The sequence below is a fragment of the Pezoporus wallicus genome, unplaced genomic scaffold (assembly GCF_028554395.1).
Source record: "Pezoporus wallicus isolate ANWC-B61680 ecotype Strahan unplaced genomic scaffold, APGP_CSIRO_Pwel_v1 contig_7118, whole genome shotgun sequence".
Taxonomy (NCBI): Eukaryota; Metazoa; Chordata; class Aves; order Psittaciformes; family Psittacidae; genus Pezoporus; species Pezoporus wallicus.
This window is the reverse complement of record NW_026636008.1, coordinates 94,886-115,968: the sequence shown is the minus strand read 5'-3', so window position 1 is coordinate 115,968 and position 21,083 is coordinate 94,886. Positions and strand designations below refer to the sequence as shown.

Sequence of the window (21,083 nt, the reverse complement as noted above, 5' to 3'; positions counted from 1 at the left end):
GGTCATCAGTGTTTACCGAAGGTCCTAGTGCTGAGCTAGCAGCTGATATGTCTTTGCTTCTGTTCTGTTCTAGTCTCACCCCACGCTGGGTGCCGCTCTGCTATCTTGAAGGCTGGCATCCTTGGTCTTATTTACTGTCTTCCTATTTGTTATCAGCCCCATGGTGTTCCTTCCCCCATCAGCCAAACATTCCTTTCTCTCTCTGTGTTAGTAAGTTAGAACAGTTTAGCCTATTCTACTGCATTAAAGGCACGCATACTACTGTTAAAGATTTAAGGTTACAACTGAACTGGGAACTATTCCTCACAAAGACAGAAGAGAGGCCAACCTAAGACCATAAAAGGAAGATAATGAGAGAAGTTCAGCCAAAGGTCAACAAAGATATGGCCATCAGGGGTTCCAAAGACCCTTGGGACCCTCACTCAAAATAAACAGCCTATGTTTCCAGTGGGTAGTAACCTATGTTAATTAGTTTTGGGAAGAAATTATAATATTTATAAGACTTCTGGGAATTATAATGTATGAGATGAATACTTATAAGCAAGAAACCTGTAAGAATCTGCATGCACATTTGCCAACCTTATGAAGTTTAACCATGCCATGTGCAAGGTCCTACATCTGGGTTGGAGCAATCCCAGGCACAGCTACAGGTTGGGCAGAGAAGAGATTCAGAGCAGCCCTGCAGAGAAGGATTTGGGGGTGTTGGTTGATGAAGAAAATGAACATGAGCTGGCAGCATGTGCTCACAGTCCAGAAAGCCAACCGTATCCTGAGCTGCACCAAAAGGAGCGTGACCAGCAGGTCAAAGGAGGTGATCCTGCCCCTCTACTCTGCTCTCACGAGACCTCACATGGAGTACTGTGTACAGTTCTGGTGTCCTCAACATAAAAAGGACATGGAACTGTTGGAACAGGTCCAGAGGAGGGCCACGGTGATAATCAGGGGACTGGAGCACCTCCCGTATAAATGGCAGGCTGAGAAAGTTGGGGCTGTTCAGCCTGGAGAAGAGAAGGTTGTGTGGAGACCTCACAGCAGCCTTCCAGTATCTGAAGGGGGCCTATAAGGATGCTGGGGAAGGACTCTTAATTAGGGAATGTATTAGTAGGACAAGGGGTAATGGTTTCAAACTTGGGAATACTTAAAACACAGTCTTAAATGCATATGTTACAATTTCATAAAGTAAAGTCAGGGTTTAGAATCCCAAACTTAAAATATCAGACACAAAATTTTTCACCATGAAGCATAACCCTTTGTTCCATAATTCCCAGTTGTATGTTTAATAAACACGTGAAACACATCAGAAAGAAAAATCGCAGTTCTAGAATGTTTATTTCTTTGGAAATTATCATCTTACATTGCTGAAATGTGACAACCATAATCCAGTGGCCCAAGGCCAGCAACTTCTATTACAAAAGAATTGGCTGTTTTGTATGACACAGCATGTTACATGTGTATCACTAAACAGAAAAGAGACTGCTTAGTTTACCTATAAATGAAAGTCCACTTAACTGTACAAGTATTTTAACAGCTACATGAATGGAAACAGCAATTTATCTAAGCAACTGCCTACAAAAACTGATTAATAGGTAAATGGCTGTATCTATTCTAAGAAGTCTCCCAATCAGTGCTATAGTCTAGAATGCACAGAATAAATAGCAGCAACTCACAGAACCTGTGGATTTTATTCTAGTATTTGCATGCTGCCATTTAGTTCCAAATTTGAGTTCTATGTCAGCTTTCTCAGATTTCTTTTTTTAACCAATCCACATTCACCCACTGTACTCTGCATGGATTCACCATTCACATTTTAGAAATCAAATAATACCTTCTGGCTATCTAAATTTACAGCTTCAGCTGCAGCCTGAATTCCAGAGACCACAGAAGCCTACGACAACTACTCCCTCCACTGGCAAAAGTTTTAGCAAAATGATGAACCCAGGCCTTCAGAGCAATGAAAGCAAGACTCAGAAATGAAAGGAGACAAATCCAGCTTCTTCATCCCTTTAAGACAAAGGACAGCAACTGTTCTTTGTTTGGACAGGAGAGAAGCAGCAGCTACAGCAAGACGATGCACTCCAACACCTCTGTCCAAAACCACCACTGGCAGCCCTTGCCCAGGGCCACCTTTCATTTTGTGTTCAGGGTGTCACCCCTGCTAGTTTCAGCTTGTTTCATAAACCTGACAGACAAAATCTACATTGCCCTCTTCCCAAACACTTCCTTTTGTCTGTAAGGACCCTGTAACATTAGACACATCAACACAGATGCAAGCAAGCTAGCACTCACCCAGCAAGAAACTCATGCAGCTGCAGAATAACTTTTTTTTTAAGATTATTTTGAAGACAGATCGATTTCCTAATTAAGGTCACCCACACACATCAGCCAAAGACAGCGCAGAAAAAATGCGTACAGACTGCAGCCTTTTTTTTTGTCCAGAAACAGTGCTGGCTTGAGGGAACATCAAACTACACCCTGTCAGGGAGCAACACTCCAAGGGGCCATAAAAGAGACAGTTTGCAGTGCAATATTTCAGGGAGTTAAACTGCATGCCATGTTCTGAGTTCTAGTTATTCTGGTTGCCAAGCCAGACAGAGGCTTGGGTGAGGATGAGCAGCAACTGCCCTCAGAACACCCACATTAACAAAATAACATCCCTCATTCTTCCAAACATAAATAAATCAAGCTGGATAAGAAACGTCATAATAATTTTCACTACTTGCAGGCTTTTGTTTATGGAAAAATTGTTGTCAGTGCCACTAATGCACAACTTTATTAGATGCATACCTTAACTGCCATTCAGGAAAGCAGGACACAGAATAAAGCATAACCTTGTTTCAAACATTTAAATTGTATGGAAGATATTTTCTACCACAAAAGACACAGTTTCTTAATAAACTCATCTTTAACATGATCAAATCTTTTTAAACTTTATTATTTGCTAAAACCAAAATTCTATGAAGTCTTGCAAGTAAACACCTCAGTGCACCACACACATGGCCTGACATTTTTGCTTTAAAGCTTTGGGAATTAAAATTTTACACAAATAGTGAAGTTATCTCATTCAATCATTTGCTCTAAGCACACACTAGATTAGACCAGGAATTGAGACGCATCCCCATGCGCAGTGATCTTAGAACACTCAGCCCTTTGCACTACAATGCACAGAAGTTTATTGAGTGCTTGGGCAGGGGGGTGTGTGTGTGTGAAAGGATTAATCCACAAATCTTATCCCCTTCTTATTATAGAATCGCTTCTATCTCTTCCTTCCTCCAAAAACAAAAAAGCCCAAATTTCTCCCCCCATCATCTCTTTGCAGTGACTTAAATAGGGGCACAACACGGTCTTCTCCCCGTCAAGGCTCTGCAGGCCGCCTCCGCCTCTCCGCTCCTTCCCCTCACCGAGGCGCGGTGACACCGGCGAGGCGAGAGGGCGAGCCACAACACGCTAACTCCCTCCGCGGGGCCGGGAGCGCAGAAGGTCGCCGTCCCGGCGAGCAGCAAGGCCGCTCCACCGCCCTGAGAAGATCCAATGAAACTGCAAAATCACCCTAGGCCTTGTCTGGGCCACCACGCTCCCCCAGTTAGCGAATCGCGCCGTAGGGCCAGGCCGCCCCTCACAGCCCTTCAAAGGAGCCCCCGCGACGCCTCGGGCCGGCAACGCGAGACTGAGCAGTACCTGTGCGCTGTTGACCGCCATGACAACGCCCACCCGTGAAAAAATCAACGTCTCCCAAAAAACTCACACCGCCGCCATCTCCTCTCACACGCAGCGCGCAGTCGGCACGCACTGCGCTTGTGCACGGAGGGGCTGGGTGGGCGCGCCTCTGCGCCTGCGCGCGGACCGAGTGGTGGTGGCTGGTGGTGGCTGTGTAGCTGTGGTGGCGGCTGGGACAGTTTTGTGGGAGGTGGGATTGTTCAGAGGATGGGTGAGATAAAGTTAAGAACTTCGCTTTCGGGCGAGGTGGGTCTAGGCTGAGGCTAGTCGGCGGTGGGAGCCTGGTCCCCCATTACTGAGGCTGCGGGCAGCTGAGTAACCCAGGGAAGGCAGCGCGGCCGGCCTTGTCCTACCGCAGTGAGGTAGTGCGGTGCAGGAGAAACGTAGTTGGAAAACTGCACGTAGCCAGGCTGCCCCCAAGGAATTAATGCAGGGTTCACCTTGAAAGGCTGTAAAAAGCTGCATGTCACTGCTTGCTCTGGCAGGTGAGAGGCAGGATGCGTATCCATGCAAGGCAGAGTGAAGCTATACTAAGTATGTCCCAAATGATGAGCATGGGAATGGGTTCAGCATTTGTATCTGGAACAAAACAACCCTCAAGGGATTAAGCCAATTTCATGATTTTGAGAGGACTGACTCATAACTGAATACTAAAACTTCCAGGCAAGAATCCATTATATTTGTTGCTAATTTACTCTGTTGTTTGGGTTTTTTTTTCCTTAAACTACCAATTTCTGCAGAAGTATAGTTCAGTTGGGATGCAAGTAGTAGAGGAAGATTAACCATAAAAATCGAAGAGAAGGAAATAAAGAACTATGTGGCTTTGGCTACTCAGAGAGGAGGTTCACTTACAGCAGAAAGAAGATTCATCCACCTTTCTATGATAAGAACATTTCAGTCTTGTTCTATGAAATGCAATGCTTCATGTGTGCTCATGGAATGATTTTCTGTATTGGCCTTTGTCCTTTTAGCAGACACATCCTGCTGCCGCTCCGTTCTTTTTCCAGCAAGTGTTGCTCTTCTGTCTTAAGGCAGAGAACTAGCAGTGAAAACAGCTGTTTAATATTAAAAGAGAGAAACAAAGAAGGGAGACAATTGTATAGGTATTTTGCATACAGCATTTCAAAGGTCTGAAATCCCCTCTCCACTCACAAGTCTAATTTACAAGGTAAATAATGGAGTGGCTCATCTGCTTAAAGGCAAAATTCCCTTCTGCTCACAGTGCTACCTAAATAAACAGCCTGTTTTTGCTGGAAAAAAGACCCTTCAAATGACTGAAAATACAAATGAGGATAATGCCTCCCTCCTGAAAGCCAGTTAATTCAAATACCAATGCTGTTAAATGCTGTAACTAATGGCGAAAACTGACATGGGCAGAAAGGATGTCACTATCTCATAGTTCAGCAACATTTAAAACAACCCATCCTGGTAGTTTCATTGGAAAATGTGTTAATTTACCACAAATATTTTGCAATAATATCAGTTTTGTAAGATTTATTGTAATTGAATGCTTTACAGAAACTTACCTGCTGGGAAGCATGCACCTCAGTTCTTTTTTATCGTTCACATTTGCCATTTTAATGGCCTGTTATTGCATTACTGCTTACTGTATTGCCCAAATAAGTTTACATCTATCCTTTATGCCAGTGGTGTGAAATACAAACTCACTCCTCTAAACAAGATAACAAGGTTTTATTGAGGGACAAAGTCAATAAACCAAAAGCAACAGCGCTGGACGCATGACCGTAGCCAGAGGTGCAAGTGATTTCTATTTGCTACAGGTTTATATATTTTCTCTATTACATTAGTTACATACATATTCATAATCCCTGCATGCAGGCGGGGAGTATTATAACTAGCTCCAAGAACTTATTATCATAAGTCTCCTCCTCTTGGCCTCTGCACACTGCTCTCTGGTGATTGTGGGCAGGGGTCTTGAGGATGAAGTAAGCAGTCTTCCTCTTGTGAGTAGGGGTCTTCAAGATGAAGTAAGCAGTCTTCCTCGCAGTGTACTTTTCACCTTTGGCATAGTTGGATGCCCCAGTAATCACACGACTAGCTGAAATCAGCCATATCTGTAATTCTTCTGATAACTAGCAAAGATTTAAAACAGTGTGACCTTCCTGCAAAATTTCTTTCGGGATGGGCAGACAAGGAGTATCCCAAGCTAGCAGATGTTTGGGAGGCTCTGTCTCTAAACGAACTGATAAGTAGAAGGATGGTGTGAAATAACTCATTCATGTTTAGTGGGGCCACTAAATCCTGTTAACTCACTACAGACTTACAACACAAATATTGTTCTTTAAAGGTAAAGGTACTTTAGAAGACTAGTGTGAAACAATTTACTCATGTTTACTGGGGCCACTAAATTCCACAGACTTACAACACAAACATTGTTCTCTTTCTACAACCTATGTTAAGCTAAAAAGTACTTTAACTCATGTTTTCCAGGCACTGGCTTTTCTTATATCAAGCTCCTCCCCCTTTCTTTTACCTTTACAAATTCTTTTGCTATGTGACTCCATTTTGCTCCAGAGTTCTCGCCATTTTCAACTTGTTGTCTAATCTTGTGTCCTTAGTGAACTTTGTTTTTGTTATTGTGAATGCATACAGTTATATTCACATAGCCACACCTATGATTTGGGAAAGCCAATACATTTATGTGTTTATCACAATACAAAGCTACTGCTACTAGCTCTAATAATAATGATAAGGGAAATAATAAGGGGAGAGGATACAATTGCTCACCATGTGCAGACCAGTACTCAGCCCGACCCGAGCAGAGATCTGGGCCTTCTGGGTAACTCCTCCCCCCTCAGTTTATATACTTGGCATGACGTGCTGTGGTATGGAATACCCCTTTGGCTGGTTTAGGTCAGGTGTCCTGTCTGCTTCTTCCCGGCTTCCCCTCCTCCCTGGCAGAGCATGAGACTCAGAAAGTCCTTGATTGGCGTAAACATTAGCAACAGCTAAAAACCTCAGTGTGTTATCAGCACTGTTCCCAAACTGAAGTCGAAAACACGGCTCTGTACCAGCTACTAGGAAGGATAAAAATGACTGCTACAGCTGAACCCAGGACACCATTCCTCTGGAAGGATGGCCCTAAAAGCCGCATTGCCTGACATACTGGGGTAACCAGCCCCTTCAATATGTGTTCTGCAAGACATTCAAAGAGTAACAAAAACATTTCCATTTTAGTGGTTCTTAAGACTGGTAATGTGAGTCTGTGAGAAAGAGGCAAACATTGGTTGCTTCACAAGCTCTGTGGCATGTACAGAGCTGGTGGGAAGAATGTCTGGACTGGAGGCATCCCAGAAAGGCACTTAATGGGCATGTTCTGAGGGCATTTTCCTCCTTTTTTTTTTTCAGGAAAATACTTAGTTGTATTCATTAAAACATAAAATACCTTGGCTTCTGGAAATAAGTAGTCTTCTTATGAGAATAGGTTATCCACATGTGTGGCTTTGCACATAAATAAACAGCTATTATTTTTAATGCAGTGTGTGCCTGGAATAATATGGAAAGAAAGAAAGAAAGATTTTACCATAACAAGCTTGGAAATGCAGAGCTCTGAGAAGATTTAAGAGGGGGCAGCTGTCAAGTAAGCACTAACCCAAACAAAATACATGTCCTGAATGAAATTTGTCATACTGCTGCATGTTTCTCTCCCACTGCAGATATTTAGCAAGTAACTCGGTTGAGAAAAACTCTGCAAGAAGTCATTTGGGAAACAAGTAAGAAAGGAAATTTCAACAAGATGTCTCAAAGACAATGAGTTTCAGAAAACTGTGCCTGTATAAATCATCAGAAAAGAGGTTTGGATGAAGCACTGTGGAGGAGATAGGAGTAACATTTTTTTATATGTGTATATATATAAAGGGTGAGTAGGAAGCGGTTAAAGTCTGCATAGGCCTTTCAAAGTGAAGGTGAGGCACTTGGGTGCTTGTACTATGTTGCTTGCCAGCTGTTTCAAGTCAGAATTGATCATAAATGTACAGCACAAGTAATCATTCTTGTGCTTGCGTATGACCACATTTGGTGGAAAACCACTTTTGTACACACTGAAATTTATCTTGGTGAAGATAACACCTACCTGATAGTGTTTGTTTATTCCAGGTATACAGGTGGGATGACCACTCCAATATAGTTCTTCAGAGCCTGAATGAGCAGAGGCACCAAGGCCTCTTCTGTGACATTGTCCTTGTGGTGGATGAACAGAGAGTCCCTGCCCATCAGATCCTCCTTGCTGTTTGCAGCGACTACTTCAACTCTATGTTCACCATTGGTATGCAAGAAGCCCACCAAAAAGAGGTTGAACTTTTTGGAGCCTCTTACATTGGTCTCAAGGTTGTGGTGGATTTCCTTTATGGCAGTGAGCTGTCTTTAGACGGAGGCAATATCGACTGTGCTCAAAACAGCTCACCTGCTGCAGATCTGGAAGGTGGTTGATTTCTGTTGTATCTGGAGAATGAAGTCAGTGAGGAGAACTATTTGTACCTGCAAGAGCTGGCCTCTATTTACAACCTGAAGAGCCTTGACTCCTACATTGATTCTTTCATCTTGCAGAACTTCGGCACACTGTCTTTCACCCCAGACTTCCTGCAGAACATTTCCTTGCAGAAGTTGTGCCAGTACCTGGACAGCAGCAACGTGCAGCAGGAGTGTGAGCATGACTTGCTGCAGGCTGCCTTGCAGTGGCTTACCCAGTACCCAGAAAGGGAGAACGAGGCTTACCAGGTTCTGGATAACAATCATTTTCCCTTGATACCTAAAAGTGATCTTCTCCATCGAGTCAAGCCTGCTATCTGCTCTCTTCTTCCCAAAGAAGCAAACTATGAGGGGTTTATAGAGGAGGCAGTGCACTATCACAACAATATCACGGCTCAGCCAGTGTTGCAGAACAAGTGGACAGTCCTGCGGACTTGCAAGGACAGGCTTCTCTTTGTGGGTGGAGAGGTTTCCGAGTGCTGCCTGGAACTGAGCGATGATACCTGCTTCCTGGACACCAGAAAGGGGCAGTGGGTAGCAGAGACCCCTCTCCCAGCCAGGTGAAGTCACCACTGTGTTGCAGTCTTGGGAGGCTTCATCTTCATAGCTGGAGGCAGCTTTTCAAGAGACAATGGAGGGGATGCAGCTTCAAATCTCTTATATAGGTATGATCCCCTCTGTAACCAGTGGATAAAGGTGGGACATGAGCTGTATTATTTCTCTGTTTAAAGTCCTTAATGTTTAGAGTGTTTTCTTCTTTTTGGTGAAAGGACAGGGCTCATTAGAATAGCCAACACAGCAATACTTGCAAATGGAAATTCAATCTATTTAAGTTGAAAAAGCAGCTACTTGAATCCTTTGTGGGAGTGCTTATGTTACAGCAGAAGACTTTGGGGCAGATTTTCAACTTCACTTGGGATTTGGGTGTCTCATCTGTGAAACTGTCAGCATCCATCTGCAACTCTAGAGTACTTTGGGAATAATGCTACAAAGGACTTAGAGAGATGATTGCTTAGTTCATCTTTCTCAAGCAGTAACACATATAGTTATATCAAAACTGGGTATGATATAAAAAGAAAATGTCTCTGACTCTTGTCAATGTCTCTGTGCTAAATGTCTCTTAGAACAAGCTATTCAATCCCAGTCCTGTAAAACCCTGGGGCCAGCACAGATTCCTGTATGAACCAGTCATCCTTTGTTGTTCAGTTGTGGTTTTTAGTGATTCCAGTATATTTCTTGCAGAGTTTTGGAAGGAGGACCATGTAAGACAAAACTTATAGAGTAACATGTCTCTTGGATGCTTTCTGTTGTCCCCTTTTTTGGAAATTAATGCTATGCAACATGCTACTGCAGAAAAACAAAAGTATTTTATGAACATAATGGTCAAAACCAGTAGCTCTGCTTTCCAAATACATGGGAAGAAGCAACTATCCTATCCTCAGACATGAATGTACCTTCAGTCTGCTTGCTTACCAGATGTTTGAAGATGTCAGCATGTTATTCTTTTTGACAGGTTGCCTCCATGAGACAGCGCCATGTAGATTTCAACCTAGGAGCTGTTACGGACATGCTGGTAGCTGTTGGTGGCAGGAATGGAAATGGGGCACTTTCTTCAGTCGAGACCTACACTCCTCAGGATTCATGGTCCTATATAGCAGGCTTGCCCAGGTAATAGAGATGTTTGGAAAGTTATCCTGTGTTTGAAGAATGCTAGTAAAGGGAGCTGATGAATGGGTGTCTCTAGAAGAGAGGCAAGGGGATATGTAAACACACGGTATCTGCAAGTAACAAACCATATATTTGAGCAACCAGCTCTTCTGTGACAGCGTGCCTCATGTCAGCTTGATTAGCTGTAATGTTTGTGTTGAGGTACGTCTGAAGGACGGGAGGGAGAGCTCTTGTAGTTTCGCTCTACTTTTCTTAAAATATTTTTTCTGAGGTCATCTGGAGCTGAATCGTTTCAGAGGCACCGTTTAGATCTTGAGCAAAGGCTTTTATAATTTATTTGGCTTTACTTTGTCACCTTGTGTCCTAGTTCAGCAGTAGCAGTCATTTTTCTCAGTCTTAGAAGCTGGTGCAGTTCTGTGTTTTTGACTTTCAGTCTGGGAATAACGCTGATAACACCGATGTTTTCAGTTTCTGTTAAGTAATGTTTACTCTGACCCAAGGACTTTTCTGAGTCTCATGCTCTGCCAGGGAGAAGGGGAAGCCAGGAGGAAGCAGAGACAGGACACCTGACCCAAACTAGCCAAAGAGGTATTCCATACGAAGGCACGTCATGCCCAGTATATAAACTGGGGGCAGTTACCCAGAAGGGCTAGATCTCTGCTCGGGTCGGTCTGGGTATAGGTCGGCAGGTGATGAGCATTTGTATTCTCTTCCACTGTTACTTCCCTTATTATTATAGAATCATAGAATAGTTAGGGTTGGAAAGGACCTTAAGATCATCTAGTTCCAACCCCCCTGCCATGGGCAGGGACACCTCACACTAAACCATGCTACCCAAGGCTCTGTCCAACCTGGCCTGGAACACCGCCAGGGATGGAGCATTCACAGCTTCCTTGGGCAATCCATTCCAGTGCCTCACCACCCTTACAGTAAAGAAAGTCTTCCTTATATCCAATCTAAACTTCCCCGTTTAAGTTTTAACCCATTACCCCTTGTCTTATCACTACAGTCCCTAGTGAAGAGTCCCTCTCCAGCATCCTTGTAAGACTCCTTCAGATATTGGAAGGCTGCTATGAGGTCTCCACGCAGCCTTCTCTTCTCCAGGCTGAACAGCCCCAACTTTCTCTGCCTGTCTTCATACGGGAGGAGCTCCAGTCCCCTGATCATCCTCGTGGCACTGCTCTGGACTTGTTCAAACAGTTCCATGTCCTTTTTATGTTGAGGGCACCAGAACTGTCCCTAATACTCCAAGTGAGGTCTTGCGAGAGCAGAGTAGATGTAAGCGGCGAGGAGAAGCAGACAGGCCAACCCAATATGGGTGATAAGCAACTTCTACTTTATTTGTGACGCAGTTCACACATATATAGGAGTGGTATTCAGCCACTCCTTCTCGGCATAACAGTATTGGTTAGCCCCCACAGTTTCCTCCACATTCTCCTCCCAGGTCCCGTCTCCGGCCACCTGTGGGGGCCACCCCCTGCCTTTCTTGCACAGTCCTCCAGAACTCTATGGTCCTGCTCTTAGAGTCATTCTGCAACAATTCCCCCCTTTTTCTTTGCGCAAGCAAGGCATTATGGGTTATTCTGTTCACCTGTTTTATCACACAACTATAAACAAGTCTAATAGCTACGATGATTAACCTAACAATGATACATAAGTGCAATACTTCAAACAACAGTGTTTGACTCAACCTGTAATGCCCCGTGAAGACAACCATCTAGTTATTCTTAGGATATTGCTCATTTACTATTGCTGGGTAAGCTGAGCCAGGGTTCTCAGCTGTGCGTGCATCGAATTAGCATACTCAGACTCATACAACACATTCCATCAAACTCTTCACATCCATGTCCCGGTTCCAACAACAAAAGGTTCTGCAGTGTTGCATGTCTTACAGAGTCAACATTAAAACAAATCAGGAATTGCCTTCGATGTAGAACTGTCTGCTTAGCAACTCAGCAACCCAGTCTGCTTAGTTGAGCCAAGGCCCTGGATGAAGCACTTACAGTGATTTGGCATATTATGATTGGATACATGTTTTGAAGACCCTTAGTGACTAACATATAATTGGTTAAACACAGGTGTGAGAACTCAACCTTGAAAGCTTGCCAACAGTCCACAGTTCTCATTAACTTGGTGAATTCCAGCCTCTTATCTTGCTTGCTTAAGCTTCTTCAGGCCTCTCATGGTCTTGCTGTATCTTTCAGGACTATTCAAAGTTTATGTACCAATTATGCATTCTCCTGTGAGAACACTGTCTCCACATCTTCCCCCTTTTGTTTTATCCAGTAACAAGTCACTACTACAGCAAGGCACACACACATTTACATTAGCAGAGTAACTATTACAGGGTGCAGCAGCATGTTGAAGATGCTGATGGCAGTGAAGGACTAGCCAAAGAAATTTCTTACCAGTGGAATTCTCCCACCCTCTTAATTTGTTCCATCACCTGCTTTATAACACTACCATTGTATTAAATTTTTTTCTAGCTTTTGCCTTAGCATTTTCTAGCAGCTACTGCAAATTTGCATACTCTAACATCTCTTTTACAAGTGACAAATCTATACAATACAAGGTGCAGTTTCTTATTAGCAACTAGCTAGTAAATACAGGTGGTTTTATACACAAAATCATAACCTCTAATATAGCTACTTCACAAGCACACATATTCAGGATGTTACTTTTCAGTTGCCCCCAAGTGATGTTTTGCAGTTATTTGTTCTTTCTCTTCCTCTATCTCATTCTGCTTGGGGTAATCACGGTCAGCTCCTGTAGCTGAGGCATCAGGTTTATCCATTCGTCTGTCCAGCTCATGGCAGGGCTTCACAAACTTTGCAGGCAGTCACCATGGACCTGTAGGCAGGAGGACACAAATATACCCCCTCCCCCAGGTTATCAGTTCTTCAGAAGTTCTTGTTTTTTTTTTAGACCCTGCAAAAGCCATCATTACTCCCACTACAGTCCCACGTACAGAACGTGGCACAAGGACCCTGTGGAGACTAACAACAAACCAGCTCCGAGAAGCATCATTGCAGTGTGAGGTGGCAGGCTCAACCTTAGCGGGCGTCCCCGCAGAGGCTCTACCTCCCCCACATCGTATGAGGCTTGGGCTTTTATACTGACCAAAATGCACACTCATTCCAACACAGGTGGCCAGCCTGTGCTGGAAGAAGTGGCCAGCAGTATCTACAGAGGTCTCCAAGGGTTGATAGAAACCTGGACATACTTATATTTACCAACTTCTAGTACATGAGTATCACAGAGAAACTGTATGGGCTCCCCCTGTCAATTGTAAAAAAAATCATAACATATACAGCTTGAGTATAAGAGGATTTTAACGCATACGTGGTCACTGTTTGTCAGGCCTCCTTAACTATTTTGAGATCAAGAGCTTCCCACTCTTTAGCCCCCTGCTGTGTAGTAAACACAGGATATGCAAAGATGCCCATTGCAGAAAATTCCCCAGTAATGATCACATATTTGGTTACCCATTGTTACAACTGAGCGTCTCCAGGGCCAGTAAGTCTGAGCAGACCCACCCGGGAGACAAAGAGTCAGGGTCTGGAAGCAGAGGATATAAATCTGGCTCGGATTCGGGGGCTGATCCTGCGCCGAACTCGGGGTCTCCGTTGCTTGCAGCTGTGTCTTTCTTATCAGATGTATCTCGTTCGGTATGTGGCCATCTGCAGACCTCGCTCCTCCGTGACTGAGTTAAAATTTTTTCACTCTAGGGCGTAGTGGGTTGGAGAGGCTCGTGGTTCCTTTAGATCTCCCGCTAGCGCATGATCCCTATTTTCTACTGCGTGCTTCAAAGTGGCGCCGCAATCGATCCGGCGCTAAGACACTGCCCTCTTTCTTTCGGATTCCTCGACATTTATCATGCGCATACCCTCCAATACACTCTCTCTGTCCTCCTCAAAGTCCCCACCTTCGGAACTGTGGTGGTGGGGGAGCAGGGGGTCAAACCTCCTCCGCGGCACCTTCTGATGGAGGGGGAGAAAAGGAAGGGGGGGGTGGGAAACCCTGTGGTCCCGCGAGTTGGGGGGAACGAGTTGTAATCTTGCCCCGGTTTCAGCCGACCGGGGACGTCTGTTCCTAGTTTCTCCGTTGCTACCGCGACAGTTTTCTTTTCTGCCTTGTATCTTTTTATACAGTTCATTACTTCCCTCCGTGGTTTACCGAGTTTCTTTGCCTTTTCACAATCATTAAGCACTGAGTCAAACAGTTCATCACCAAACTTTCGCCACTCACCCTCCTCAAATATTTTATTAGGATCTGCAAAAAAAATCTCTTAGCCTTCCCTAGCCACTAGACCTGCTAGCTGCTTTAGAGTCTCAGGCTCAATTCCCCGCTTTTATAAAAGGCACTGTAATAAGTCCAGGGCTACCTCTCGGTCCATTTTCTTGGCCAGCCTTTTCCGGATCGTCTTCTTCTAGGTCGTCCTGTAACCTCGGTCTCCGGATCGGCCTCCCGACGCAGCAGTGTCTGGTTCGCCCCAGCGGCGGATTCTTTCAGGTAGTCCAAGCACCCGGGTCCGTCACGCCACCGCAGCAGCATTGCCCGCGCTTCCCGGCCGCTGCCGCCGGCGCCACTCACTCGCCGTTCCGGGTCCCCGTCGACCGGGGCCCTGTATCCCAGGTCCCCGCTAGTCGGGGCCCTGTATTCCGGGTCCCCGTTAAACCGGGTCCCTGTATTCCGGGTCCCCGTCAAACCGGGTCCCTGTATTCCGGGTCCCCGTCGGCCGGGGCCCTGTATCCCGGGTCCCCGCTAGTCGGGTCCCTGTATCCCGGGTCCCCGCTAATCGGGGCCCTGTATCCGGGTCCCCGTCGGCCGGGGCCCTGTATCCCGGGTTCCCGTCGGCCGGGGCCCTGTATCCCGGGTCCCCGTCGGCCGGGGCCCTGTATCCTTGGTCCCCGCTAGTTGGGGCCCTGTATCCTTGGTCCCCGCTAGTCGGGGCCCTGTAATCCGGGTCCCCGTCGACCGGGGCCCTGTAATCCGGGTCCCCGTTAAACCGGGCCCTGTATCCCGGGTCCCCGCTAGTCGGGGCCCTGTAATCCGGGTCCCCAGCTACCAGGGCCCTGTAGTCCGCGTCCCTGTTCGGGTGCCATTTGTAAGCGGCGAGGAGAAGCAGACAGGCCAACCCAATATGGGTGATAAGCAACTTCTACCTTATTTGTGACGCAGTTCACACATATATATAGGAGTGGTATTCAGCCACTCCTTCTTGGCATAACAGTATTGGTTAGCCCCCACAGCTTCCTCCACATTCTCCTCCCAGGTCCGGTCTCCGGCTACCTGTGGGGGCCACCCCCTGCCTTGCTTGCACAGTCCTCCAGAACTCTATGGTTCTGCTCTTAGAGTCATTCTGCAACAAGTAGAGGGTCAGGATCACCTCCTTTGAGCTGCTGGTCACGCTCCTTTTGATGCAGCCCAGGTTATGGTTGGCTTTCTGGGCTGTGAGCGCACACTGCGGACTCATGTTCATTATTGGTGGTAGCAGTAGTGGTTTTGTTTTATACTTTAGTTACTGGACTTTTCTTATCTCAACCCGTGGAAGTTACATTCCTTCGATTCTCCTCCCCATCCCTCTGGGAGCGGGGGGAGAAGGTGGGGGAGAGTGAGCGAGTGGCTGTGTATTTCTGGATTGCTGGCTGAGCTTAAACCATGACAATTTTTTGGAAAACCACGACACCTTGGTGTGATGATTTTCCTTGTAAGGTGTTTCTGGCTGCTCTGGTTGGCTGTTGCAGACAAACCGCATTGACCTGTATTGCAAATAGGTAACCCTGGCAAATATGACCTCTCTTTCTCTCAGTCTGAGTTAAAACTTAGCTGTGCTACTTCTGAGAGGCTTTAGTACTGCAGCTCTTGTAACAGCAGCACAGGACATTGCTAGTATTTTGTATCAATATTTGATTGGTGACTTAAGAATGGTAGGATAGCTTTTCATTTGTAAACAGCTTTTCAGGTTTAAAAATAGTTAACATGCATGGAAATTACAAGAGTATTGGCTACGTGGATGGTGTTTTCATGATGTCTGAAACCCGTGACATCAGCAGCAGCACTTGCTTTCTTAATGGCATTATGAGTAAGATAGTTGCAGTCTGATTTCTAAGTTTAGTCTTTTTCCCTTGTTCACTCAGCCACAGAGCTGCAGAGCCAGAGGCAGCCAATGCAGGCACAGGTGACTGTTGCTCAGTTCTATTTTGGGTGGGTGCTGCAATGCGAGTGTGATCCAGACTAACAGCTGGGCTTGAGTGCTCTTCAGAACCAGGGTGCTTTTATCCTTTTTATTTCTGCTCACACAGGAAGACTGAGCAGGTGAGGTTAAACACCGCATTCTTTCCTGGGAAGCTGTGTATAAGAGCATCTCCATTTCTAAGCCTTCCTGTTAACTGGAGTGACCCGAGAGATCCCAGTAACATCTCATAGAAATTGTAGCACAGCTTTTCTTTTAAACATTTTTGAAAGAAATGTAGGTGTGACCTGACTGTCTTGTATGATGTTAGAAAACCACCTTAGAACAGGTATGGATATTTTTGCTCATAAATGATCCTGGGGATGTTTGCATGATTGTCTTAAGCCAACCAGACTGCAAGCTGTCCAAAACGGGGCAGTTTGTCTTCATGTTCCTCCTGCTACCTGAGTGCTGGCTTTGGGAATTTTGCAGCTGCAGTATTTAAAGGTGAACTTGGACATAGGGCATGTTGATGAATTTTTATTTTTTTTTTAATAAATTGCCTAGCTGATCCACTTGGACAAGGAAAAAGTTCCCCTTATGGGATAGACCCCACTTACACTGACTTACCTGGTCACTCGCTAAGCTGCAGGATTAGTCTATACAGTGACTGTTTTAAGTTATTTCTGCATCCCCGAGAAATAGTTTTGCATCCTCTCTTCCTGCCTGCTCTGTCCTCATCCCATGCTAACTGTCCCTTGTGCCAGCTCTGGTGTTCCTAAGGAACTAGGTAGTTTCCCAGTCTTCCATGTAGCTGCATGTTAATATGTCTTTAGTTAGATCTTAATGGACACTTACTACCTAGAGCTTTTCTGTCTTTTCAGCCCCCTTTCTCCTTTTGGAGAACTCTTGCTTTGGGCAGCATATTGTTTGCAACAACCACTTTCCTGCACAGAAGGAATAAAGGAAAAAAGTACTTCATGCAGCTTGCAAAAGGCAAAAATCAGCACAGAGGTGGACAAAGGAAGAAACCTTCCTGAATGCAGGAACAGGCAAATACTGCTTGAGCTCAGAGAGGAGCAGCTCAGGCTGATGTGGGTGGCTGCCAGAAGGGACCTGGGCAGTCCTTTCCTGATTGTCCTGGGTTCAGCAGTAGCAGTCATTTTTCTCCATCTTAGTAGCTGGTGCAGTGCTGTGTTTTTGACTTTCAGCCTGGGAACAGTGCTGATAACACCATTTTTTTTAGTTGTTGCTCAGTACTGTTTACTCTGACCAAGGACTTTCTGAGTCTCATGCTCTGTAGGGTTGAGGGGAAGCCAGGAAGAAGCAGACAGGACACCTGACCCAAACTAGCCAAAGAGGTATCCCATACGACAGCACATCATGCCCAATATATATAAACTGGGGGCGGTTGCCCAGAAGGGCGAGATCACTGCTCAGGTCAGGCTAGGTATCAGTTGGCAGGTGGTGAGAGGTTGTATTCTCTTCCCTTGTTATTACCCTTATCATTATTATTATTGGTGATAGCAGTAGTGGTTTTGTGATATACCTTAGTTACTGGACTATTCGTATCTCAACCCATGGGAGTTACATTCTTTCTATTCTCCTCCCCATCCCTCTGGGAATGGGGGGAGGAAGGGGGGGAGTGAGCGAGTGGTTGCATGGTTCTCGGTTGACAGCTGGGCTTAAACCATGACAAGTTGCAATAACAAGGTGAGGTGAGTTTTTAGTTCACATTTCCCTTGTACTTGGCGGGGTTAGCAGTGCCTCCAAAATTGTCTGAAATTGTTGCTGTGTTTGTGTTCCTATTTCCTTGACTTACTTCAGTTTTTACCTGGGCACTGAGGAAACAGCACTGGCTTTGGGAAGTATTGTGAGGAGTTTTCTTGCATATCAGCAGCAGATTAAGCATTTGGGGAAATGCTCTTTATTATGAGGATGAAAAGAAGCTGCAGATGAACCCAGGTGGTCACAGTCTAGTCTGCCCCAGAACAGGAGAACAGTGAGAAAGAATAAATAGGGGTTCACTGTGCCAAACATTAGTTGTGTTTGGGAGTCAATCTATAAATGCCTGCCTTTCACTCCAGAGATACAGGATCCCTGCGCTGTCAAATAATCTGCTGGAGTTCAGTTGGTAAGGCCACCCATACATCAATTCATATGGATTCACTTGATGTCTTCCTGGCTGTATTTGTATCCTTAAAGCAATTGGTAGGGCTTGTGTAACCAAGTTAAACAAGTTTCTTGACATATTTTACTTAACTGTAGTTTGAGTGTCTGATTCATACATTCCACTTTCCCACTAGCCTGAGGTCTAGATAGGGTATGCAGATCCCACTTGATTCCCTAACATTCTCCCACCTTCCTAATTACGTCTGCAACGAAACGTAGACCTCTGTGAGGACAAGCCTGCTGGTACACCATATTGGGGTATTATTTGATTCAATAAATATTTTACTACTTCACAAACCATATTGTTGTGACAAGGCAAAGCCTCTGGCCAACCAGAAAACGCATCTATTAGTACATATATATATATATATACACACACATACACCTGAGCCCATTGCGCTGTGGCAGTTCTGTAAAGTCCACTTGCCAGTAGTCTCCTGACAGTTGCCTTTGTTGTTCCAGGTGGGAGTCTCTTAGCATGGTAAACAAGGTTCACACTTCTTTATAACACTTTTATAATTCCAGTCATTTGCATACTCAGAACTTGGAGCTTTAAAGCCTCAGTCATTGATTCTCTTCCCCCTTCTGTTGCCTGGTGGTTTTCTTCTCACAAGAGGTTGGGCAACTATTACTTGCCTGTTTGGTGTAACCCACCATCCTTCATTCTTCTTGGTTCCTAATAGACTAGGTAATTTCTTATCCTCTGTCTGGTAACCTGGAACTTCATTATCCAAGCACTGATACTTATGAGTCAATATTAATAAAAGGTCCCCACACATAGCTTCTTTGGCTGCTTTGTCAGCAACATGATTACCAACATTCACTGGAGTGTTATCAAATTGATGTGTCTTAAAAGCAAATTTTGACTTTCTGACAATTCCAGAAGTCTCAGTAGTACCATCAGCTTCTTGTGGTGATGTGTGTGTGGGGGGGAGATATAGGGCTTCAACCTCCATTATCTTATGTTTGGCTATCACAGCATAATCCTGCTTTCCAGTTTCCATTTTCATAAAGCTGCTACCATCCAGAAACAATTTGTAGTCCACATCCTTCATGGATATATCTTGAAGGTATTCCAGTATGACTGGAATATACCTGCTCAATAGTCTGTAAACAGTTGTGAGTCAGCTCTCCTCCTTCTGGATCAGTTGTCAAAACCACTGCTGGATTTAAAAGGTTAGTTACTTTCAATTCTATGTCCTCTTGCTTCCAGTTTTATAGGATATTGTTTCTGTCTTACTGGTCTGTTGTTTGGTTTCAGATGAATAGTACTGGTTCTGCATTTCACGATTGTCCTGGTTCTCCAGCAGCCCATACTTGTGGGGTATATTCTCCATTTCTGGTCTATCCAACTCAGTATCTGATTTCTGTAACATAAAAACTTGTGCCTCCACATCCTTTTCATGAGGAACATGTATCTGAATCTTCTTTCAGCCTAAGTTATGCATGTAATTTACTCAGTATATCTCTATCCAATAGCAGCATGGGGCACTCAGGCATGCAAAGAAATTGATGGGTCAATTTGCCAATTTTTAAAATTTAAAGGTTGAAAGAAAGGCCAGGTTCCTGTCCACACTGTGACACCAATGCCTGAAGCTCTTTCTTTGTTTGTTTAGTTGCCATTTAGAAGTATTTATAACAGAATAAGTAGCTTCTGTTTCTACGAGAAATTTTACCTTATCATTCCCCAACCTAACTGTAGCTGGGGGTTCTGCTAGGGAGGGTTTTGAATCTTCCCCCAGTCCTCCTCAATATAAATCAGGGGACGGCACCAGGAGGGACGGTGGCAGATGACAACCATTCATCATCAGCCACTAACGGTCATTTGGCGAGGTGAGTAGCTCCAGAGAGAATGCCTTCAACACTGGAGCGAGGGGAATCACAGTGTCCAGGAGCCTCAATTCTGAGTGGCAAGAGCCACCGAGGGAGTCTTCGACAGGACTTGCCCAGGAGCAGGCAGCTCTGCTGATGTGAGCAGCTGATTCACAGCAGGCAGCATCAGCCCTGAGTGGTTAAAACATGCCCCAGCAATCATGAGCAACCAGGAGCATGGTGAACAGGGTGGGCAGGCAGGGTGTGCCATGGCAGTTCATGCAGGCAGAGTGAGTGGTCAGTGAGTGTGATGGTGAGCACTTGTCTCAGGCCCACAGCTTGGTCTGGCAGCTCTGCTCTGGCTGCCCTGGCTGCCCTGGCAGTGGCCAGCGTCTGCACCCAGACAGAACTGATGAGGGGAGGCTGCAGTGCAGACCTTGGAGTATAGTTGGTACCTCCACTTGTCCCTTGAGGCAAGGGTGCACAATGGGCAGGGACGCATTCAGTGTGCCCTGGTAGAGGTCCTCCTGCAGCAAGTGACTGATCTGCGGGAGACTGTCAGTAAGCTAAATGATGTCAGGGAAGCTGAGAGGGAGCTGGGCTGTTTCCCCAGACCCAAGCTGTGCAAGGGCCACAAGTATCCACCATAGCACATCCAGAAAAGGAGGAGGGCATTAATGCTGGAAGCTGAGAACTAGTAACAAAAAAAACAAAAAAGGGGAAAAAAAAAGCACAAAACCCAACCAAATCCCCCCCACACACACACACATGCAGAAAGTAGAACAGAGCAAGCCTGATGGAGTGGCTCGGTGACACTTCACATGCTGAGGTTTTCAACTCCAGTTCCTGCTCTAACCTTCAACCACAAAATTAGGCTCAGCTTCTGCCAGAGGCAGCTGCAATACTTTGTGTTTTTCAGGGCAGTGTTTTTCACAAAACAGGAATTCAAAATGAAGAAGGAAGTTTATTTTGATACCTTTTTTTTTTTTTATCTTTTAATCACATTTTCTGTATCTGCACGGGTAGTAGCTCTTATCTCCTCCAGCAAAATGTA

The 21,083-nt window shown here is 45.2% G+C and overlaps 1 protein-coding gene and 1 pseudogene across 1 annotated transcript in view; one reads left to right on the top strand and one right to left on the bottom strand.

Annotated features, from left to right (window-relative positions):
• Positions 1-3,696, bottom strand: part of LOC130593593 (ubiquitin carboxyl-terminal hydrolase 10-like) — a 48,267-nt gene extending 44,571 nt beyond the window's left edge. The window contains exons 1-2 of the mRNA XM_057398856.1: positions 3,676-3,696; positions 3,399-3,515 (exon numbers count right to left, since the gene is read on the bottom strand). Of these exons, the coding sequence (XP_057254839.1) occupies positions 3,399-3,515; positions 3,676-3,696 (138 nt within the window). The remainder of the gene's footprint in view (positions 1-3,398; positions 3,516-3,675) is intronic.
• Positions 3,695-9,874, top strand: LOC130593595 (kelch-like protein 36; annotated as a pseudogene).
• Positions 9,875-21,083: the final 11,209 nt, after the last annotated feature.